At 43.9% G+C, this 24,424-nt stretch overlaps 2 protein-coding genes across 4 annotated transcripts in view; both read left to right on the top strand.

Annotated features, from left to right (window-relative positions):
• Positions 1-11,138, top strand: part of LOC107315795 (neurotrypsin-like) — a 24,216-nt gene extending 13,078 nt beyond the window's left edge. For all 3 annotated transcript variants that reach the window (XM_015866510.2, XM_015866509.2, XM_015866508.2), the window contains exons 9-16: positions 182-323; positions 986-1,185; positions 1,923-2,064; positions 2,243-2,448; positions 2,994-3,072; positions 3,243-3,365; positions 3,904-4,184; positions 5,991-11,138. In XM_015866510.2, the coding sequence (XP_015721996.1) occupies positions 182-323; positions 986-1,185; positions 1,923-2,064; positions 2,243-2,448; positions 2,994-3,072; positions 3,243-3,365; positions 3,904-4,184; positions 5,991-6,301 (1,484 nt within the window). In that variant the 3' untranslated portion in view covers positions 6,302-11,138. The remainder of the gene's footprint in view (positions 1-181; positions 324-985; positions 1,186-1,922; positions 2,065-2,242; positions 2,449-2,993; positions 3,073-3,242; positions 3,366-3,903; positions 4,185-5,990) is intronic.
• A 9,992-nt stretch (positions 11,139-21,130) lies between these two features.
• Positions 21,131-24,424, top strand: part of ZSWIM8 (zinc finger SWIM-type containing 8) — a 61,839-nt gene continuing 58,545 nt past the window's right edge. Inside the window, exon 1 of the mRNA XM_015866634.2 lies at positions 21,131-21,861. Within this exon, the coding sequence (XP_015722120.1) occupies positions 21,684-21,861 (178 nt within the window). The 5' untranslated portion in view covers positions 21,131-21,683. The remainder of the gene's footprint in view (positions 21,862-24,424) is intronic.

Below are 24,424 nucleotides of genomic sequence, written 5' to 3'. Positions count from 1 at the left end.
TCTCATTGCATTCCACAGGTGGCATGGAAAGGCTGAGGTGTGTTTGTTTTTTGAGTATCCTTAGGTAACTGTCTTTGGTTTCTTCCTGTCATGGTCTGTAGAGATTCTTCAGCAGTGGGGCTTAGGCTGTTTATTCTCTCCCTTTCTGAGTGCTGATCTTTCCTTCTCCTACCCCTTGCAGAGGGCACTGTAAGGCTGACTGGTGGTCGCAGCCCCAGCGAAGGCAGGGTAGAAGTTTATTACAATGGAGACTGGGGCACAGTATGTGATGATGGCTGGACAGATCTCAGTGCCCAGGTGGTCTGCAGGCAGCTGGGCTTCAGGTAGGACTGAGAGTGTTTATAGTCTCTGTGCTTCCTAATGTCAAGGTTTAGATTCTGTGTCCCTTTTATTGGGATAGGCTGGATGTTACTTCCTTCAGCACTGTCTTTGTTATTACCATTACGCAGTTTCATTTGGGAAAGAATAATAGGTGTCCACATCCTTTCCCAGGGAAAAAAATATATATACCTACCTTAATTATTTCTTGCTTTGGCCTATTTTGATCAGGCTTAATACTGTTTTAATGAACCTCTCACTGAAGTTAGACTTTTTACTTATTATTTCTTAAATTTCCAGCTGTATCAGTTCAGCATTACCATCCTGCCTGCACTGTCAGCTAAGCTTTATCACCTGCTAAACAGTGTCAGCTGTCAGCACTGCTGCTGAACTGTATGACCTGCTTTGGTACTTGAAGGAAGACCATTAGGACAAAAAAGAGTAGTAGTAGGGATTTCTTAATGGTCTCTATGAAAGGTGAAGTTGATGAGGTGTGCAAGCTGATTGGCTGCTGTCTTGTATATCACTGAATAACTTAGGTTGAGAGACCACCAGTGTCACAGTGGATGTCTCCTGGTGAGTTTTCCTTTGGGTTTGAGTTTGGGATGCTCTGTGGGATTAGTGAGTTACAATGACTTTGATGTTATGTTCTGTTTCTTTCCTCTAGTGGTCCTGCTACCCTGGCCTCTGAAGCGGACTATGCTGCTGGCCAAGGCTTTATCTTGCTGGATGATGTGGCTTGTGTGGGCACAGAGCTCTCCCTCCTGGACTGTCCCCATAGCAACTGGGGGCAGCATGACTGCTCACACGCTGAGGATGTGGGAGTCCACTGTTCCCCTGAGAGCAACACGGTCACTGGCAGCCTGGGTAACTTGACTTGTGCCTTGCTCTGGACAGAGGGAAAACATCACTTTCTGGTCTGATCCTTTGGAAACTCTGGCAGATGTGGGAGCTTTCCCTGTGCTGCCTCAGTGAGAACTGCTTTTTGAGAAGGATTCGTAGGAATAAGCCCCAGCTGCTTTGGGGCAGAGCCATAGAGCTGTGGTTCTTCAGGATGTATAGACAGACCGGTAGAGAGATGGCAATTGAAGAGAACTATGTTGATAGTCTCTTTGTTTATATGAGGACTCATGCTCTGTTTTCTCTACTGCAGGAAACTTTCCAATTTGTCATCCATTTTTTATTTTTATTTTTTTTAAATTGGAATATATACCATCCAATTTTTTTTTTGTTGTTTTTCCTGGACGTTGAACACTCTTCTTGCTTAGAATAATGTAATAGTTTTTCTAATTTAATGGATTTCTTTCCAAGGCATGTTTAAGCTTGTCTGTTCTTGGCTCAGCAGTTAATAACTTTCTTTCTGTTCTCATTCTCCTCTTAGCTTTCAGAAATATGATCTAATGTTTTCCAGTGTGTATTTAATAAATTAATGTGCACCAATTTTGCCATGAGTTGAAATGAGGGACATGGTTGTTGTATAGATCACCACTCTTTGCCTTCTCATCTCCTCCTCATTTCCTCAGTTTCTATAAAAACTAAGGTCTGGGCACCTCGTGCTCTTTGGTATCTTTGCTTGCAGCAGCTCCTGTTTTCTTTTCCTGCAGGACCTCCTGTGCGGCTGGTGGATGGAGAAAGCACCAAGGAGGGACGAGTTGAAGTATTCCTGAATGGACAATGGGGCAGCGTCTGTGATGATGGCTGGACAGACAGAGATGCTACAGTAGTTTGCAGGCAACTGGGGTTCAGGTAAGCTAACTGACACATGCATCTTACAAATAGAAATCACTCTCAGGAGAAATACTTATTTCTGAACCTGTTTCTGGGAGATTCATTTCTCTTGTAACTTCTCTTTAAAACATGCTGGTGCAGCAGTTTCACCTGCGTCTTGCTTATTTCACATTAGCTGCTCTCTTTCTCATTGCAGTGGTGCAGCAAAAGCCAGGGCAATGGCTTATTTTGGTGAAGGCCAAGGGCCCATCCATCTGGACAGTGTAGAGTGTAGAGGCACAGAGCACGCCCTGGGGCAGTGTGTCAGGCCTGACACTGGGATTCACAGCTGCTGGCACAGTGAAGATGCTGGTGTGATTTGTGACTATGTGGAAGAGAAGGTCCAAGATATCAGGAGAGCAGGTGATGTGCCCTTTCTTCTACACAGGAATCTGGGGCACAAGGTCTAGGGTTTCTGCGTGCTTTTTCGTTATAGTTTTTATCTTTTTTTTGGTTGAAACTTTAACTACAAGATAAGCATGTTCTCTCTTGCAGCTCCTAGTTACTCTTCCTTTGTTTTCACTGTCTCTTCTAGTCTAGACTAGTTGGAGGAGCTCTAACCATGACAGGTCTTTGAGCCTGCAGAACTTCCCTTGAGTCATATCATTATATGCTTTCTTAGAGCAGTAACTATAAGCAAACTTTGGGTTTTGGAGCACTGAGGAAATAGCTGTAGAGGTCCAATTCTTGCCACAGGACTGCGAATTCTGGAGGTAAGCACCTCCACTAAAACTGAGGAAACCACTGGGGACAAATCTTATATAAATTCCTTTGTACAACACAATGCAGTCAACTACTGGGAGAATTAATGCTCTCAGTGGACAGGAGTGATATCTTGGCTCTGTGACAGCAGTTGTTGATACTTAAGCTGAAGGTATCAATCCAACTGTGCTAACTTTGCTATGCAGGTCCAGAGTCCAGTGTGTGTGGCATGCGCCTGCTTCACCGTCGCAAGAAAAGGATCATAGGTGGAAACAAATCTCTCAGGTAATTGCTGAAGAAGCCAGAACAGGTTCCAGCTTTCCTAACTTCATTTGAACCAATTGTCTGTCTAGGGGAGAATGCTTGCCAGCTGAGCTCAGACAGGGCAGAGTGAACAGGAAAAGCAAACAGTTCCTGTGCATGTGATGCTCACTGTTCTTCTCTTTCTTCTTCAGAGGTGGTTGGCCATGGCAGGCCTCACTACGGTTGAAGGGTTTCCAGAGAGATACCCGTCTGCTGTGTGGGGCAACACTGATCAGCAGTTGCTGGGTAGTGACTGCAGCCCACTGCTTCAAAAGGTGTGTTTGTAAGTGGGGAGCTCTAGGGGATTCTCAAAGGCAAAGAAGATAACCTCATATGAGGTTGTTCTCCGAGCCCAGTGAAAGCACATGAACAAAGTTTCTAAACCGAGACCTTCAGGTTATGATGTGTGTGATTTTGAAGCACTTATGGGAATGACTCAATTTAGGATTGCTTTATCCCTCCCTGCTTGTACCTGCCCTCTTAACTTTGAGGTTTTACACCTTAAAGGGAATCAGCATTTTGCTATTAATCATGGAGTCAACTCACGGAACTTTAAGGAAATCTGAAAAGAGAAAGCCATAAGCCTGTTACAACTGTTGTAGCCCTTCTTATAGAAAGAAGTCCTGTGTATGGTAAATAGTGCCTGAAACAGCTGGCATTATCACATCTATGGGAAGAGATCCCACAGTCCTGTGGCTGGCACTTCTTTATAAGTTTGTGAGGAGGTGGTTCGGTCTCAAAGCAGCTGAGACTTGCATGAGTCTAATTCTCCCTTCATAGAAATATCAAGGTATTGCATGCCCTTTTCTCTAGGTTTGGTGTTGATGTGCGACGCTACCTGCTGCGGGTGGGTGACTACCACACAGGTGTGAAGGATGAGTTTGAGAGAGAGCTGCCTGTGGAGCGGATTGTCCTCCACAGGAACTACTGGGCTGGCAGCAATGATAATGACATTGCCCTGGTCCGAATGCGAGGCAGAGAGGGGCACTGTCTCTCCTTCAATAGCCACGTTCTGCCTATCTGCCTTCCTGATGGGAAAGAGAAGTCTGACATAAACAGGCAAGCCTGCATCATCTCTGGCTGGGGAGACACAGGTAAGTGACACAGCTCTGAGGAGCAAGATAGGGATGGGGGGAGTCTGAACTGAGGAATCTGTTTGCATCATTATTTTATGTCTGCTCAATTCATGGACATGTTTTTAATGCTCCTATTAGTTGTGCCAAGTGCATGGTATTAAGGATCAGGAAATAAAGAAATTTTTGTGCCACTGTTTTCTTCTGATATTGAGGTTGTCTTGAAGCCTGTCCATGATGGAAGTTGCCACAGCAATCTTTTGAAACTCTGAGGGAGAGGAGTGCTGCCAGCTGATCACAGTTCTCTCCTTCTCTCCCCTTTCTGCATGCATGTTTGCCCACAGCAGAGCCCTCAGGCAATGACCCGTGCAGAGCTGGTGCACAAAATCTGTATATTGTTCAGGGAGGTCCCCCATGTTTCTGTGGTCTCCTGCCTTCTTGATGCTATCACACTAGTAAAGTGAGGGCTCAGAAGTGGAAGGAGTCTTCCTCACAAACCTTACTTGTAAAGAGCATGTGCCTGGGGAGTGACCTGAGACAAAGTGCTCTTCCCGTACAGTAGGTGACCCTTCTTGGAAGTCTGGCCACTGTGGTGAATCTCCATACTGCTCCAAGGACTGCTGGGCTCTGACACTGGTTTCTGCATGAGCTTTGAGACAACCCGGTTTGCACAACGTTGCTCTGAAACTTCTAGGTTAAAGGGAGCAGGGAATATTCTAGAAAGTATAAATGACTAAATCATAAACACTATCAAGGAAGTGTTTTAAAATCCTGGGCTTGGTGGTGTTCTGACACGGATGCATTAGTCTGCAGAGAGACCTAAACTGTAAGTAAGATGTTGTGACCAGTTGTGCACTCCTTCCTCATTTGGGGTTCGTAGATGCAAAGTGGGGCTTAAGGAAAGGAGACCTTTCTGGGCTGCTGTGACTGGAGAAAATCCATATGTTCAGAAAGACTTGCTGCCAAAACACAAATAGCCCCAGGAGCTTTTCTGTTGTTTTTGGACTTAATCATCCTTTCCAGCTGTTTCTAGCTGTTACTCGAGTGTTTGATTGAAAATATAGATTTGCCTTTGAAGTCTGTTATACCAGGTGCACATGTCACTTTGGGGTGTCTGCAGAGGATCAAAGAGCAGTTTAGCCATGTAACTCCATGAAGCTGTACTGGAACTTAATGGCTAGAATCTCTCCCACACACCAAACTCATCTTTCCAAATGAGCTAACGACCACCTTGTGAACTTACCCTGAGTCTGTAAATTACTTTAAATCTTGAGCACCAGAAGTTTGCACTCTAACACACGAACCTTAAATTCTGATTGAGGCTGTAGTAACCAAGATTTGAGCAAATAGAGATAAGTCTGGCCAAAGATGAAGTAAGTTCTCTTTGAATAATATTTGGATGCTTCTGAAACATGTTCCAAAACTTCTCTGAGGACTGAGCATTTCACAGATGTTACTGCATTTATTCCTTTGTGAAAACACTGTCATTTAAGAGACAAAGAAATGAAGGCTCAAAGAGGTGAAATAAGCTGAACAAAGTTCAAGTTACTCGTTGGCAGAACCAGGAGTAAGACTCATCCTTTGATCTAACCCTTTCCTCCAACCTCTTCCCTGCTTCTTTGATCTTACAGCTCTTTTTTTGTGGTCTGGTTTTGCAGTACTGTTCTCTGAAGTTCTGGTTGTTCAGAGATGCTGAGTTTGGCCTAATTCTGCGCCATAATCTTGATGTGAAATGTACAAGTATCTGTTTCTGTGCAGAGAACTGTTACTCCAGTTTGCTGCTGTTGTCTGTATGTGAATTGGTTTAGCTGGTCTGTTTTGTTCCAGGGAAGTCTTATTCAAGAACACTACTGCAGGGGGTGGTGCCTCTTCTGCCACGGGAAGACTGTGAGGTTCGTTATGGGCAGAAGTTCACGAACCGCATGATCTGTGCTGGGAACCTGTCTGAAGATAAACGAGTGGACAGCTGCCAGGGTGACAGCGGAGGGCCCCTCATGTGTCAGAAGTCAAATGGACGCTGGATCATTTTGGGAATCACTTCCTGGGGTTATGGTTGTGGTCGGAAGGATTCCCCTGGTGTGTACACAAAGGTCAGCAGATACATACCCTGGATCAAGAAAGTGACCAAGCTAAAATGAAAATGTCTGAGCCCCAGGAACTTCAACGTATCCCCAGGAACTTCAACGTATTGTCCTTCTCCCTGCAGCAGCTGAAGGCTGTGGCTTCTGGCCTGTGACTGGTGGAAATGTACGTTGTCATTTGGACACTGGGAAAATAATTTAACATAGAACTGGGAGAAAAACAGCAATGATTGGTTCTTTGGTCTCACTTTAGTTCCTAATCTCTGAGCAGACAAAGCGAGTGCACACTGGTAGGATGAATTAGCCTGTGTTGTTCTGACTATCTGAGTCCTGTAATGCAATCAGTGCTTATTCCTTCAGCTCAACACACAGAAATGGTAGAAATGAAAATATGCCTATCTCTGTAAATCTGTTCACCAGTTTACTATGTTCATGCACTTGAAAAACACTGCAAAGAGAGGTGAGATGCTTGGAAGCTGGCGCCAAACTCTGGCATATTTTTTCATAACACGTCTCTCTGGATTCCATAAATGAGAATATTTGACCTGAGCTGAGCAGCAGGCTAACAATTGGCCTTTTTTTCCCCCCGTTATGTCTCTGGGAGGAACCTTTTCTGAATATTAGATTCTAAAAACGTCTGTCCCTGCTAAGAGGTGCTTGTCCCTCCAGCTGTAATCCTTGTGCCACACAGTTCTGGTTGTCAGATGCTACGGCTTTATTGCTGCTTTCTCAATATAGTGGTTCTTCTGTGGTTTGTTTTTTGTTTCTCCATAAAGCAGCATCTCCTGGAATCAGTTGTTTGTGTGAGAGTAAATCTTCATTTTTAAGAGATGATAGCTTTCTTGCTCTCATGATTACTTTAAATGACTTAAAAATGTGACTTCAATGTGACTGGAATAGACACCATTACTTTTCTTTAAATCCAAATGTAGTGTTAAACATTCAGGTGTTGATTCACAGTTTAACAGCACTGCAGGGAATTCATCTTGATATTTTATTCATCATTGTTATTAACTGTCCTTTGTGATCTTAGTCTTTAATATCTCTGTGTTCATAGTTCTCCCATGTAGCATAGAAATACTCTGGAGTATGGACACCGATCAAATACTAGAGTGAGTAGTTTTCTTGAGGTACAAACCAGTTTCTTACATTCCTGGAGTATGTGCAGCCTTTGGACAACACTTCCTCTCCTTTTTACAGTTTCTCTTTTCATTCCTCTCAGTGCAAGTGGATTAGGTTCACTTGACTTTAGGGTCTGCATTCATTGCCATCAAGCTACTTCTGTTTTAGGGTCAGACCTTCTCAACCTGGATAGAAATAATACTGAGAGAATACAAGTTGTGTTGAACACTTCAGTTTATTCCTTCTCTCTTTCAAACAAATGGACGTAATTTTCTCCTCCAAGGCCTTAATTACTTTCTAGGCTAACTGATTATTTTTGAGTAGGGAGAAAAATACAAAAACAAAGGAGCTAAGTGCAATAACAGTTGTGCAGCTCACAGTGGTGTGTTATAGCTACATGCAGCCAAGCCAGAGAGAAGACAGGTCTGTTCATGAGCAGCCTTAGTGCATGACCAATGATCCAAACATGGAGTAATAATACAGTCTGAGACACATGGAACTTGTGCCAAATGTGCATGTTTTGGGTTCACTCAGTCACACACTGGCCTGCTGCCTGCAAGGTCTGTACTCAAGGCACTGAGCTGTTTGGTACCTGGGAAATATCAAGGCAAGAATGGAAGACAGCACAGCCTGTGGATTGGCTATGTCATGCGATAGGACAAGTGATGATAGTGTCTTAGAAATTGCCTTGGGCTGAAGAAGCAGTGACTGCCAGAAGTTTTAATTTGTCTTCTACAAAGCAGCTTAGTCTAAAAGTGCTGACCTGCGTAGGTGTCTGATTTTTGGGTGTGAATGCTAAACTAAACAGTTAATTTACCCTCTCCTGTGATTACTGTGCAGTTGGCTTACAAGTGCTTCAATGGACTTTGAAAATCATACATGGAAACTTTATTTTTAAAAAGAATTAAAGGAATCTTTGAAACATGTAATGTCAGAACACCTGCAAATTGCCCTTTGAGGCAGATCTGATCTGTTAGTGCTCTTTCTTGAGGGCCAAATATCTGCAGTGTGTTTGTGCTGATAACTCTGTTTGAAGAGCTAGGCTTGGTCCTTGTATTGCTGTGCTTGGCTCCATGCTGGCTGTGTTGTCCTATGACTGTTGACAGAGAGTACAGTACCTAAGGCACAAGCTGCAGACTGCTGGTTCTCTGTTAGGAATTAAAATGAGAGGAGATCTGAGGACACTTGTGTTATAGGCCTGAGTGGCAGTAGCTGTACCTGTCTGGGAAATGGGGAAGGATTTGGCTTTTACTTTCAGCCTCCCCCGAGCCTGAATGCTACAGCAGCTCAAACACGGTGCTGTCACACCTCTCGTTTAACCTGGTTTGAACTTCTAGCTTATACTCGTAACACCAGCAGGCTTAAAAATATAGAAAGGATTGAAGGTTTTTCCTTAAGCCTACTTAACTTGTTGCCATTCAAGTGTTAGAAAAAATGCCTATGCGACATAAGTGAGACACAGACCTGGCACTGTATTCTGTGATTCCCATGTTCCAAATGAAAATATTTCCCCTGGATTTTGTCACCATGAAAGCTGTGAGAATTACTGCAGTTAACATTCTGTGAGTCCTGCATGAGCCAGGAGGAAGGGAGGAAGTATCTCACCTAGTTTTACACCTTATTTGTGCTAAGCAAACTTGCAAACATGCTTCTGAGTTGTCCTAACCTGTTTCAGAACATCACTGTTTCTCTTTGCGGCCCAAACCAAACTCACATGCTTTGCCACCAGGGCTTACTGGAATCACCTGATCAGAAGACCAGCACTCGGCTGCCCCAGAGTTGCATTTTGTACCTGATGTTGGCCAGCAGCAGACATTTTAAAGGACAGTGCAAGTGCATTTGTACTGAACAAGTTTTAACAGCCTTTTTCTTTTTTTTTTTTTCTGGGAAATTTTGTTCTCAGACCATTTGTATTAATTACTTGCGTTACCATCGCTGTTCAAACTTAAAGTACTGGAACTTGTTCCTCCAGGCGTTGCTCAAACTCTATATGTTATACTTTAATGATTTTTTTTTTCTGAAGTATCAGTGTTTATGTCCTGAACTTAAAAAAAACAAGCACATTGTTTATTGTAAACATCCTTCCTCTTTCACATGAATGTTTATTATTTAATCCCACTAAGCTCTACAGCCTCAGTATTTTCCGACAATGAGAACTAATATAATTTCATTCTCCACAGGACATTTTACTTCTTATAGACCCTGAATGAGCTGCCTTTTGTTTTTACCGAATCCCATCTATCCTTCTGTTCTCAACTATGAGAGGAAATAAGAGGCCTTGCTTTATACTGTTGTCCATTACGCTACAAACAGTCTTTTGAAAACTGTGGCTTCCCTGTCTCTCTTCAGTCCAAACTGCCCAGGTACCTGATAACATACGAGCTGTCTCTCCGTGCCTTCTCTTTCTGCTGGGTCTTTAAGCTTTGGTAACCAGAACTGAAAACAGTTTGTGAGGGGAAGATGTGCCATCTGCTGATTACTTTCAGTATTTTCAGTAGTGGGCAATGCTGTAGGTGTTCAGTGCTATCTGTGTATTATGTGTATGTACTACCTTTGAACTTGACAGTGTGGTTTTAGTGGCAGCCCATCTACAGCAAGGTGAAAAGCGACCAAGGTTAATTCACCCAGTGTCTCTAGCAGGTGCAGCAGCCCCTCCAAGCTCAGCCAGCTGCTGTATGTATATATCTGTGGAGCAGAACGTGGCTCTGGGCAGGGAGTACCTGATAAGCCCCTAACAGCATTCGTTGTCTGGATGAGGCTAATGCCCATGCTTCCCTTCCACAGACTGACAGTTTATGGGGGCTCTTTGTGAGACAAGTTGCTGAAACAGTGTGGTACACATTGGTTGAATGAGAGACGGTACCACTGTGACTGGGGAGTATTTGTTAAATAGTGTCTAAGGAGCACCTGTTAATGCTCCTCTTAGCCCTCTCCCTACAAGAATACCCTGGTGCTCTACAAAAGCTGACCCAGTCCTAGTGCCTTCCTGCCCTGTAGGGGCTGCATGGGAGCGCTCATCAGCCCTGTATTGACACCAGCCCATGCCTTGGCCAGTTGAAGCTGGATTAAAGATTTACCCCTCTCCTGTAGCTGAATGCTTTTCAGGTGTTTTATAAGAATTATGTTCCGTGCTGTAATTAATCAGGCAGATTACTCCTGTAATCCTTGTACCTTTGTAGCCGAGAATAACAAATCAGTTCCTCAAAGGTATTAGTGGAGAGATTGGTTAGGAACCAGAAACATGGGTATTTGCTGTCTCAGGGATAGGAAAACTGAGTCTGCTTTATGTCTGTCTGCCTTATGTTCTGAAGCCAATATTCTGAAGACTCTTCACTCCCAAAGTAACTGTGGTGATCCGTCAGCCACTTAAAGACACATTTTTATGTATAAGAGGGAAGGTTTTTAGTAGATGAACAGCAGTGCCATACGTAACATCATCTTGATAGCTTTTCTGGGAGCTCCTTGCATCTCGAGAATGTGGGTATGGGAATAAAACACTCACTGGTGGTAACCAGCCTGGAACTGCTCCCAGTGGGACGAGGCACTGTGACCTGGAGCAATGGCTCGGGCTATGTTTTTACTTAGACAAGAAAATATTTAATTCCCCACATCAAGAAGGAACATTCATTCAGCCCACTCAGTCCTATTAAAACCTCTTTCTACTAACAAGGGCCTGAGTAGCTCTGAAATCAGTCTAGAGCCAAAACTGTCACGTCTCCTGGATCAAAACCAATGACTCACAAGATATGCTAATAAATTAATTGTGCTGTGACTGTGTGGGGCTCTGTTTTATTTTTGGTACAGGAACCTGTTCCAAGGGCAGGTTTTAGGATTTTTTTATTTTTTTTTTTAGTGCTGAATTATGCTAATTAAATTTTTGTCTTAATGTTATTTCTAGAGGAGCTTTAATGTGTGAAAGAATGTTGAAAAGCCAGTGATCCTATTAGCTACCATTAAAATGCAACACAACAGCTCTTCAAATGCCACATTTTGTGGCTGCTTGGAACAGGTGGAGGGCATCTACAGATGAACTCATGCTCAAAACGAGCAGGATTTGATATATCAGCTTCTTAATTCATTGCTATTATTGATCTTTATGTGCTACTTTTGAACAGACTTGTTCAGCATGATTTTGTCTCATTTGACGCTAGGATTCATCTATCACCAAATGAAAGAACAAAGCCAAATTTTGGATAAGCAGAAGCGGGAGGAATGAAACACAATCTGATTGAGAAACTGACGTGAGAACACTGTTCTTCTCCTCCCCTTTCCCACCCTCCCCTCCAAAGCTGAAATTGTATTGCTATATAAAAGGTCTGTTTAGAAAAGCAACTCACTGACTGCTCCAGTGCCTTTCTCAAGTTGTTAGGGTTAGGCTGGGGTTTGATGTGGTGATGGCTGCAGACATGAAATATTATAGCATATAATTTCTTGTGCATGCTGTCTCCAGCCTCCTGTTGAGAACCACTGTGCACTCGCTGAAGAGAGAGCTGTTTGTGGTTAACACCTCCCTTGCTTCATGTTTGACTTTGAGGTTTTCTACACTTACACGTTTCTGCTTCTGCTTGTGTGAAGCTTGAGAGCTCATGGCTGAGGTTTTGCAAGAGTGTCTACTGTGCACATATCAGTAGGCAAAGCAGAGTTATGGGCATTTTAGTGGCCTTAGGCACTGTCTCATTAAGTAAGCTCCAAAGCACATGATTACCAAAAGAGATGTGGTGCTACTCTGATGTCAGCCAAAGAAAAGGCCTTGTTTCTCCTGTTTGTATCTTTGCAGGCCTTCACACGGACATCAGGGCAGCTTTAGATCAAAGGGCCAAGCAGGAAAGAGCTGTAACCCAGTGCTGTATTCACGTTGACTTGTTGCCCAACAGGAGAAACACACCAACAGGAATTAAATATGCATTCAGTGAATCCTGCTGTGAAGTGTTTGTTAACATGCCAACATCTCATGGCCACATCAGCCCATGGCTCGGGATCCAGCAGTGCGGGGGCTGTCAGGTATTTCCATTAGAAGAGATCATGCAGAGAGTTGCTGTCACAGTTGTGTGACATTCTAGCCTGGGCAGTGGACCCTCCTCACTGTGAAGGTAAAGACTGTGGGAGAGATTGGTGGTGGAAATGTAACTGGAGAACTTGGCTGAAACCCATTAAAAAGTTTACATTTCTTTATTTCCTTCTCAAAAATAGAACAAAATCCTCTTGGAACAACGACAAAAAACAACCCAAAACACCAAGCTGCTTCTTTGCAGTTTAATTAATCTGCTTTGTTTAAAACTGTGCTGTATGCAAAGAAGAAAATGTGCTATTTCTTTACTATTTTCCCACTCCCCTCCTGCATGTACAGGCTTGCTAGAAAGAAAGTAGGATTATAACCTCTGATTGTGGGATGCAGACCTGTTAAGAGAGGACAAGTGAACTATTCAGATGACTGTACATTTTGTGTTTGTGGAACCAAGCGCACCAGAGAAAAGCTTTTACTTGAGGTTGACTATTTCACTATCTCTATGTAGACTAAGGATAGGGAGCTTCTGTGATTCAGCACAACTTTTAAGATCTAAGAGAAACCCTTTAAACACTCCAAATATTTAAACCAAAGCTGGGTTGATTAAGACTTGAGAAATCTTTATTGTCATAACATGCCTTGTCTTTGCGATTACAGGGGCCTATCTCTTCTATTTGGGCTGATGAAACTTTGCTTCCGTGTGGTGTAGGTAGGCAGAGGGGATGCACCGTTTGCATTGGGTGGCTCTGCTCTGTTCAAGCAGGAGAGTCCTTGTGATGCCAGATGAAATGCAGTGCATGCTTTTATTCATTAAATTCATACTGTTTATTCTCAATAAATATAACTTGCTAGATTAAACATCAATTGAGAGAGCAGTGGTCATGATAGAATTACACAAATCTATTTTTCTTACCCAGAGAAGATGTGAGGTTACTTAAGGAACTGCATTAAAGCTTTGGAAAGCAAATATACAGGAATTTGTCACAGCATTTTGCAGGTACATGGCTGAAAATGGAGATCTGCCTAAAACAGAGAGCAGCCTCTGAGTCAGCTCGTAGAACAGCTGTCAGTACCTGTCACAGTCTGGCCACATATTCAGAGAAGAAAGCCAAAAATAGAAGCAGCTGATGTAATCTAGGATCCCTAAATCTCCTAAAGGAGGAGGAGTCCAATTCAAAGAGCTTCCTGGATGGATATGGTCTATGACATCTGCAGGTTAAATAAAAGCATGAGAATCCACATTATTTTAACAGCCAACCAGTTTGTTTTATAGAGCACTCTACAGTAGACCTGACTTTGTCAGTTAGGTTTAAGACAAAGTACTTTCTCTCTTGCTTCCTATTGAAACTGAAAAGGGAGAGCCAGGTACAGCAACCCACGTAATTCTCAGTCATTGCATCTTGCGTGGTATTTTTATTAGTGTCTCCTCCAAAAGCACAAAAGAGGCCAGTTAAACTTTACATAGTGTAAAATGCACTGACCCTCACCTGCACTTTTGTGTGCAAAACTCAAAGTATTTTTTCTTAAATGGAGTGTGTGGTCATGGTGACAGTGCTTTTTGTAAGAGAAAATCACACATCATATAGCCTTCACATTGGCTTCCTAGACTTCTGATGGGACAGAACATTAATTACATTTCTAAATAAAAATCCTCACATCTCTAACTCTGAAGTTGTATTACTGCTCTGAGGAATATCTGTGCAGGAACAGGCAGAATATTTTACTGTCTGTTAGATGTTGTATAGTGTAGTAATTGCACCTCAGATTCATCTGTTATTCCTATATTTAAGCGTTAATGTACCTCATCTTTATATTTTGAAAGACTGAAGTGTTGAGAGACACCTACAGTGCAAACGTTGCTATGGTCAGTTATATGTGAAGTTGTGGGTTTCGTGGCATGCAGAAAGTTTCCTCTCCTGAAGATGCACAAAGCTTGTAAACGCAGCACAACAAGGTTGCTCTAAGTGGCTGAATTATTTCAACTCACCAAGATCTGCTTACATGCTTTGCAGAATAGTGTCTATTGGTCTTGATGTGAAAAGATAGACATCCTTTTTTTCCCCAGCACTGACCTTCTACATACCAGGCAGCTGACTGCGCTCTCAACAACACCTACAGAAACTGGCTTCTACAGCAAAGGCACGTTGAGAGTCAGCTACAGTAACCATCTTTTTTTTTTTCCCTTTCCATTGATTATCATTTTTTGATTGCTAACACTGCAGATTGATAGAGAAGGAGCACCATATGTAGAAACTTTGCTTATGTATTTCTTGGCAGTCCGAAACAAAACTGAGCTAGGGAATTTATAGCTCTTTTTCAGAATTTTTAGAAGGCTTTCAAGTCTGTAACATTGCTAGTTAGGGTCATAGTCCCTCAAAACAAACTGACTTAAACACTGCTATGTACTGTAAATGCACAATCAAACATATTACCCACAAAACACAGATTATTACTTTCTTTTTTTTCCCCACTGTAGCTGTGGAGATGTCCAAATGTGGTCTCAACTTCAAAAGAAGAGCCAGCAGCGTAACAGTTGCTTTCTCTGAGAAATGAAGGACATCATCCCCTTTTCAGTTCCTTTTGTGTTGATTCTTCTCCTTTCATTTATCTGTGAATTTATGTTGCATGTGAGATATCTCTAGACAGTCTGGTAATGGCAGAAAGAGCAAAGGGTGAGAAAGAAAACTTTTTCTCCTGTGGATTATTGCAAAGGGAATAAGAATCTATAGCTGCAATTGGCAAAATGCAGGAGGGCAGGCTGATTATCCTCAGTGATCCTTATAGGCAATGTTATCTGTAAGCTGCATCTTATGCTTTCTGAGGCATAACTGTTATGTTCATACATGAGATCTTAGCTGTAATTGTAGTCTCTTGCATTACAACAATCATTTTCACAGCTATTGCAAAGTGTTCCTTTAATGACCCCATTTTCCATATATAGATCAATGACTCATCTCACAAATAGTAAATTCATTATTTAATAAAGCTTTAATACCAGGCATATTCCAGTTATATAAGATTCCAAAGAGAGAACCAGTGATGCTGCCAGTTCAGATTCTCCTATGATTAAGGATTAGCCCCAAACTGGAAACTACTCAATCCAAATGGACAAAGCTTTTTTTCCCCAGAGCTTCTGGTTCCTCAGGGTAGCTTTGTTTCAGCTTCATGGTATTCCATGTCTGGGGAAGCTATGTACATTTTGCACAGGCACTTCTGCATTAGATGCAGAGCAATGGAAACAAGCTGTGTGCTCTCCTTTCTAATGTGCTAAAACACTATCTGCTCCATCTCTTCTCTAATTCCAGTGCTGTGAAATAATCATCAGTAGTAGCTGGTTGTGATTTATGTGCAGATATTAATTCTTAATAGCAATTGCTATATGATGAAACAGTAATCTTCTGGGAGAAGTGATTTTGCAAAACAGACTATCACTTTCCAAGGAACAGGAATTTAAGATACAAAATCGTATCAGCCATTTTCCATAGCGTCATAGTGCCTGAGCACAAGAAGCTATTCTTCTGCACAATCTGTATTTTACTGGAAACAGAGCCATATGTGTGCTTCGAAAATGTGCCTTTGCTTGTCATTTCTAACTGCATTACTGCAAGCGAAAAGGCAACAAAATCTTGCAGAATCAGAATGTTGCTGAACAGCTGGGCCCCCTTGCATTAGCAGTGATAAAATCTCATGAGTGCTTTATTTTGTTATTGAGTCTGTGTTAGATTCCAGCCATAGCAAGGATGTGTTTTACTTTCCATGCGATTAGAAATAAAAACACACTGGATCTGACTTGCAGAGCACCACATGACTCACCAGTGAAATGCAGACACTTCTGGGGTGCAGCACAGACTCTTTGATTTCTAGTCCCTGGTGAGAGCTTAAAACTGGAAACAAATGTAAGCGTTGCAATTCTGCTTCAGGGTATTTGTGAGTTCTTGTCTTTCCAATATGAGAAATGTTGCTCTCTGAATTGTGTGTAATGCAGGCAAAGGAATTTTGAACAGTAATTTCACTCCTCTAAAAGGAAAGCGGAATGAAAGAAGTATATCCCTGTATGGGAGAAACCATCCTAGTGGCAGCCTTGTCATCTCTGCAGGATTCCTTATTGGATTTCTTTCTTCCCAGCAGAGCACTTTTGAAACTGTCAGATACTATTTTTCATGGCCTCTTCATCAGTGCCTATAGTTTCTGTCTGCTGGGAGATCCACAAGGGAACATACATGCCTGAATCATGCAGTAAGTTGGCTGGAAAAAGATGGATGGGTGTTGATGAGCTGTGCCTTTCCAAGCCATGGCCCCAAGGACAAAGAGAAACTCTCAATCACACCTGCACTCCCTCATGTTGGCCAGAGAAAGAACACACCCAGGTCTGGCCTGTGTGAGCCAGAAGGCACATTTTTTTAAGTCTTCTGAAATGCATTTTGAGACAGAAGTGCAAATTTTCACCCTGCTTTGTTTGCCTCAATACTTTCCTCACTTCTTCCGTGCTTTCAGCCTGTGATGTTATAGAAAATGAAAGCAAGATTTCTTTGGAAATTTCTTCAACTTGTGTTTTCCCAGAGCTGGAAGGGGAAGGAATATGAGTGAGGGCTGTTCCAGTTGAACAGAAGTAAACATAAAGAGCTGAAGCCCATTTGTAGGTTGAAAAATGTCATATTAGCAAAGCTCTCCTTCTGTCTTCTGTCTTTTCTTGAAGCAACTTGTATTTTCTACTGGATTCAGGTGAAAGCTAACTGCTGAGTTGCGTGTGATGTTGACAAAAGATATCAGTGAGCAGTACCAGGCACCACATCTACCTGTCTATTAACACCACTCCCAGGCCTACAACAGGTTGCATTGAGATGTAGAATCTTACCCATAGTTATTTTCTTCATCCCTTGACAAAATCTGTTTAGTTTCTTAGTGTGCACTTCTTTCATCTCCTTTTTCCTATCAAAACTCCAGCTGTACTTTTAGATTCTTTTAGACCCCCACAACCTTCTGAACCATTTTTCCACACCAAGAAAGCACTTTTCTTGCAGGTGAAAGCCTTCTTTCATGCAGCATTCCATAATGCTGCATGAAAGAAACCTTCAGGTATTTCAGCTTTCTTATAGCTCATGACCTAGAATTCTGTTAATGTGAACTGTCAGGACTCCCATGATCTGTGTGTGCCTCTCTCTAACTATTGCTGGTGCTGTGCAGGTCATCTGGCAGTACAAATGCGTGTGTGTGCGTAATAACTCCCTTGGAAAGAGATCCAATTGGACAGCAATGCAGGACAACTTTTCTGCCATATTAGACAAAGAGTATGAGACAACTTACTACACTGTGCTACGGCATATTGCCTGGTACCTGGTTTGTCTGGTGTCATGCACCTGCCCCTCAGCTGAGTGTTCTACATGATGTTGGCTTTGTAGCACTGCAAGGATGTGTGTGGTAGATCCCTTGGAACGAGAACCAGTTTTAGCCACTACCTGGGAAACTTGGGAGAAGCATCAAGCCCAGTATCAGTACATCATCTACATACTGACCAGACACTAAAATGGTGAAAAACAGGAAAAGCCTTTTTTATCTTCTTGTTTTCTGCTAGTGATCAGCCTGGAAGAAGAAGCAGCAACCAGTGGTAAAAAGGTTTCATTTTGTTATATTAAATTCTTTGCCCGCTGCAGAAATTCAGCTTGTCCTTATATCTGCTAAACTGTTTCAGTGCTGTTGCCAGCTGCATCAGCCAGAGGAAGTCCAGTGGAAAGTGTATGAAGTACCTGGGGCAGGTACAGCTGGGGAGCAAGCATGGTGGGCACTCCTTGCCAAGATCACCAGGCCAGGAGCTGTGGCTGTGGCACCAGTCTGGGAACATAAGTACACAGACAGAAGTGGTGGGAGTGGAAAGCCTGAGAGACTCTGCTTGGCACAGCGCCTGGCACTTGGCAGAACACCCAGAAACAATCCAAGACAAAACAGAACAATTCCAAATCCCCAAATCAATGAAGGACCCACTAAGCAAAGCTTTTATACCTGGAGTAGTGGCACGCATACTTTATAAGGGCATCTTCTTGTAGCTTCTGACTTGGATAGTTGAGAAGTATGGGGAGCATCATCCTGCTTCTTCATAGTCACTTCTGTCACGGTATTTTTGTCTTTCTTTCCATGGGAAGCTTCAGATTGTCCTTCAACTTCAGGAGTCCCAAATGCTGCCCTGGAGGATCTGTTTCCTGAATTTAGGAATTATTTGTGCATCTTAGTTTAAGAAGTGCTAATCTTCCTCATGCCATGAAACAGAATAATCCACTATTGACAGTCCTTCTGTGAGCCCAGCTTAGAACCTGTGCTGTGTTGGTTCAAGTCCCTAAGGTCTCTATGTGAGAGTTGATCAGCAGGTCAGTGCTTTTGTTTGTATTGCATTGCATTGCACAGCTATTGCATTGCATTTTGAGGTAGTCTCAATTGAAGTCATTTGATAGGAGGCTAACAAAACCTCAACTCCGGTAAATCCTTAAGTGAGAAGGTACCACCTCTAATCTGCTTTAAAATAATAAGAGATATTCAGGTTCCCAAGCTTCAGCTCACTGATGAGGGGAAAAGGACAGTAACCTCTGGGTGAGACTGAAATACCAAGCGTGGAGAATGCTGGGGGTACCATCTGGGGTCACAGTGATAAAGGTACTACTGCAGACACCTCTGGAGAACTTTTTATCAGTAAGGTCAGCATTTGATGCCCTGCTGAGGTGCTTTTGAGGATATTAACTATCCAATCATTTCTGTCTTTGTGGAACCATGGTCTAAACATTTTGATTTTCCAGCAGTTTGCTGGAAGCTCTAAATCCCCTTCTACCTACTATCATTCTCTGCCTGCCCCTGCACACTGTAAAAAGGGACTGAGCACAGTAATTACCTAATTGCCTGACTAACTGTTGTTAGCTTACAGGGTAATTACAACATCTATTGTTAATTAATAGTATTTTTCACTTGCTGAAAAACAGGTTTTGTATGTTTGTGGGCTTCCCCCCCACACATACACACAAAGGAAGAGTTTAAATTTCAGTCAGTGCTTCTGAATTGATTTTATATATTTTAATACATATATTCTTATGTAACTGACTATATGACCCTTCAGATGCCATATGTACATATGCATGAGCATAAATTAGCTCTTCCTATAAAGTTTTGCCTGCTGGCAAAAAATAATCTGAGGGGAAAAAAAAGCACAGGAAGCTTATTAATGTGAAAGTTTATTTAGCTAATAATGATCCCTGTAAAATAGCACACAGCGAGTACATTTCTCATCTGTTACCTCAGATATCTCCTCAGGAACATCCCTTAAAGGAATTGTGCAAGTATTTTAAGCCCAGCAGCTTTGGACAACAGCACATTAAATTAGATGAAGTCTTAGAGGAAGATTTGAGAATTAAGAGGCTGTGGAGTGCTCCCATTTTCCCCACTGGTAGGAAGCACTGAGGGATCCAACATTTATACAGGTAAAAAACACTGATGCACATTTTATTGCTATGTATTTGTGTGCTTGAGATCTTAAATACTAAACCAACAAGCATTACATATGCAGGAACACACCACGTAGAAGTTTCCCTTAGGACAACATTATCTTTTAAGGCCCACTAAGAGGATCCATCACTAAACATAGGGGGATTTTTTATTCCTGTTTGAGGGCTGAGGTGAACTGCACAGAATGACGTGCTGATTGATCTGAAACGCTTCATTTTCTCTCAGCCCTAGGATGCCTGTTGCTTCTCAACATTTCATTCTATTTTCCCTAGCTCTTCTTTCCCCGTTACCCCCCTATCATTTGCATGTTTCCCTCTGCACACAGGGAGACGCACTGTGGCTGCTCAGCTGATGCTCACTCAGTTTACAGAGCTCAGCCTTTGTTTTTTCACTCATCCACTCTCACAGCAGAACAGATCTCAAAACAGAACTCTGGAAAAAGCTGAAACAAAAGCTTTCAACCCAGCCATAGGAAAACCTTACATAACTCCTTATGTAACGGGATGCGGAATACTTTCTCATTATTAACTTCAGAGCTGCTCAGGCTCCTCTGGTTTCCTCCCTGCTGTGGTGTGGAGTAAAGGAGCTTTCCCTCTGAGCACAGAGTGCAGGGCACTTCAGCTGCTATTTCTCATTCCTGTATGAGGAAATAAAGCAGGAGGGGCACAGTGCTTTCTCTTTACTTATCCTCCTTTCCTAAAACACCTTATAAAGGCAATAAGAGGGCACTGGAAGCTCCCTGCCCTACACCAGATGCGTGCAGTCGTTATTTCCTCCTCGCTCAATCTATGTTCGACCCGTGTTTCCCGTTCCGCTGGGCCCTTTCGCGGTGACCCGGTTCGCTCTGTGAGCGCTCTGAGCTCAGACCGTCCGCTCTGTGGAGCACTTATTTCCCTCCCGCCGTCCCGCCCCACGCACCCGCCCGGCGGCGGAAGCCGGAAGCGCGGCGGCGGAAGCGGTTCTCAGCTGGCGGGGGGGTGTCGCAGGTGAAGCTGGGAGGCGCGGAGCCATCTTGGTGCCCGCGCCGGGCAGGGACTCGCCGCCGTCGCCGCGCCAGGACAGCGAACCGCCGCCGGGCCGGGCACGGGGGGGCGTCCGCGGGCGGGGCGCTGCCGGCCGTGGGCACCGAGAGCCGCGGGCTCCGGCCGTGACGGGAGCGGCTCCGCGCCTCCGCCGGCCCCCGGCTCCGGGCTCTCCCCGCCCGCGCCCCCATGAGGCCGGAGCCGCCGCCCGCCGCCCGCCCGCGCCGGTGACGAGCCGCCGGGAGGTCGCGCCGCCCCCGCCGCGGGCTCCCCGGCCCCGTCCCCGCCGAGCCCCCTCCTTCCTCGTTCCGTCGGCGCTCGGGCTCGCCGCCCCCGGGGGCGCTGCTGAGGTGCGGCGGGCGGGGGGAGGCCCGGTCCCGGCGGGGCTTCACCCCGAGAGTGAGACAAGCACCAGCGCAGGGAGACACGGCCGTTGTGCGGCCGCCGCGGGTCCGAACGTGGGGCTGCCGGGCTGTGACAGACCTGCAGCTCCCCGGGCTGGAAGCAGCTCTGTGCACAGCGGCTGCACCGCCGGGTCGGACGCACTTTGTGGACATAAGCGTTTTTTAAACTTTTTTTAAGAACTCGTTTTCTGGGATTTTTACAAGCAGCCCTTTAGTTCGCGTTGGTTTCCTGCTTCTCCCGCTTCAAGGCGGCGTTCGCTCTGTTCTTCCTGGTACCGTAGCACGGGGATCTGAACGGGACTGACAGGTACTCCAGGAGCCTTCCAGTCCGTCCACCTGTTAAAGCCGGCAGCTCCGCTTCTTTCTTTCTTCCATTTTTTTCCCCGTGTCGCCTGTTGGATGTGATGGAACTCATGTTTGCGGAGTGGGAGGACGGGGAGAGGTTCTCCTTCGAGGACTCCGATCACTTTGAGGAGGACTCCCTTTGTTCCTTCATCTCAGAGGCAGAGAGCCTTTGCCAGAACTGGAGAGGATGGCGGAAGCAATCGGCCGGACCCAATTCTCCCACTGTCAAAATGAAAGGTGAGATCGCCTGCCGTCCTCGGGAGTGCTGAGGACACGTGGTGGCAGGGGGCGAGGAGAGCTGCGGGGTGCTGAGGGTGCGAGGAGAAGGTGGTGTGTGATGGCTGTGAGGGCAGCGGGCTGGGATGAGAGTTTACGTGTGATCTTAATGCAAAGCGGTGTTTTGGATGAGCTTTCACCTGTGTGATCTCAGTAATACCATAATGCAGCTTTCCTGAGTACGTTTGCTGAACTTGCTGTTGGATATCTGAAAATAATAATAATGGTAACCAAGGCACAACCTTGTTCAGGAGTAGTTCTACCCATGTTGAGTCCCAGTTGCATTGATTAAATTAGAATAAGGTGTCATAAAGGATCTTATAACTGTTAAACAACTTCTCGTGTTGAGGCGTATTTGTATAGAACAATCTATTTTTCTTACCTGTTTCTGTAATTTTCTCTTATTTCTATTAAAAAGAAAGCATTCTTTTGTAGTAGTAGAGCAAGAAGGCCTTGTGACTGTGACAGAGGGGCAGGCAAACCACCATGTGTCCACTTCACAAAGGTTGCTTTATTTCCTTTCTCCTGATAGTTTTTTTAATAGTAGACAGGAAAAAGGCATTAGGAATTAAAAGAAGTAATCCTTAAACCAGTGTATAGCTGCTAATCCTTCCCCTGGTTATTTTATTTTACTTTTTAGCTGAAACACAGTTTCTCTTTTATCCTGATGCATCTCATCCCTGGAATCCAGGTGGCGTTTGCAGAAAGAAGAGGCAGGCAAACAGTCAGCAGAAGTTGCATGAGTGCTCCCTACTCTTCCTTTCATCTCCTTTCTTTTCTTTCAGTCTGGTGTCAGTGCTTTTCCCATTACTGCTGGCTTTTGTGACCATAGCTGCCTTATTACTATCTCCCTGACTGAGCTGCAAAGCTTCGTTCTCTTCTGAGCAATGGCCTTACGCTGAGAGTTCAGTTAATAATGAGTTGTGCTAAAATCTGACGGTGTTATGCTATGGACAGATGTTCACTTGTCACTAGGTCGGGTCCAGAAAGTACACTGTGCATTAACTGTAGGCTTTCCAGAACAGCTTAATTTTTAAACTTATAGTGTAAGTATGTGAACTGTCTCTAGTCCCAAATATGCAACTGTCTGCATCTCTTGACTAATCAGGTGTAGAGCTAAGGATAACATGGGCATTTAAAAGAAATTAATTAAAGGAAGAACATAGAGAAGTGCTGAATGCACATCCAACTTGGATGTGTGGCTTTCCTATGATACATCCTACTTGTGCAGAGCACAGACAGTGCTGGAATTAGCTTTTCGAAGCTGTGAATCCTGAGATGCAGAACTGAGGGTTGGGCACAGTAAACTTCACATTTCACTTTAAGCCTTGTGTTTGGCAACGTGCTTGCAAGGAGCTGAGGTTTTGAAAACATGCTGCTGTGGAGAGACTCGAGTTCAGCAGAGGTGTATAGAACTGGTTGGTGTGAGATGTGCCGGTCAGACTGGTACTTGAACAGGTGATTGGTTTTCAGTTGCGTGATCTCCTGGGCTTTGGTATGTGATTTTTTGTTTCCTGGGCCCAGCCCAGTACCTTTGGCTCTCTTGACCAAATTGGAAAGCGAACAGCAGTTGCTCCTCTATTGGCTTCCACTTGTTGCGTATTAGAATGAAAAATTGCTTCAGTAGATGGTGCATTTCTGAGATTGTTGGTATCTCAGTTGACATGGCAAACAGAACTGCTGACATCCTTGTGATAACTGCAGTGATTTACATGGTACGGTGATGTTGCTATTTGAGGTTCTGCAGACCTCTCAGCCTGCACAGGCAAGGGTTGCATTGTTTGTACTTAATTCATATTTTTAGGCTGTGTCTGTAGAGAGATCTAATGCCTTTGTACAAAAGTTTTGCTGTAACACAGGGAAATTTGGGGAAGTGCATAAGCATGGATTTGTTGTCTAAATAATTATTTATCCACACTACAGATTCATGTATGATCCCACTGACAGAGCACTTGCAGGTACTTTATGCAGTGTGTTGTCAGTGAGCCTGGGCTGACTTGGAACATTTCACTGTCTGGGATCTGCTTGGATTTCAGAAAACTTGTGCAGATTTAATTATTTTTGCCACCTCTTTGTGACGGCGTTTTTGTAGTCAGAAAAAGCAACATGGAGAACTTGCCAAATCATGGGCTTGCTATTTAGTCACACTGAGTCTTCAGAAGTGTGGTGACTCTCAATTCAGCCTGCATGTTTTATTTTAATTGACACAGTTTACCATTTTGCAGTAGCCCGTGATGTAGCTTCTCATGTGAACAAAAAGTGAGGTTAGGTGCAGAGTGCTTGGATTTAAAATGCTAAGGGAAACCACGAGGAGCTGCATTCTGTGAGCCTTTTCCTCCAGTCAGGCAGCTCAGGCTGTGTTTTGATTTGGGATCAGTCAGGCGAGTTATGTAATAGAGAGGATTTCTAACTTCTTCAGTTGTTTTGAATCTGTCCTTGTGAGAGTCCAATTCGTCATTAATTAGTTGAAAGAGAATCCTCTTGAGACTGAGGGAAGTGCTGCTGGCTGGGGATTGCTCTTCTT

Source organism: Coturnix japonica, chromosome 6 (genome assembly GCF_001577835.2).
Source record: "Coturnix japonica isolate 7356 chromosome 6, Coturnix japonica 2.1, whole genome shotgun sequence".
NCBI lineage: Eukaryota > Metazoa > Chordata > Aves > Galliformes > Phasianidae > Coturnix > Coturnix japonica.
The sequence above is the reverse complement of the archived record's forward strand: the minus strand, read 5'-3'. Positions and strand labels throughout refer to the sequence as shown.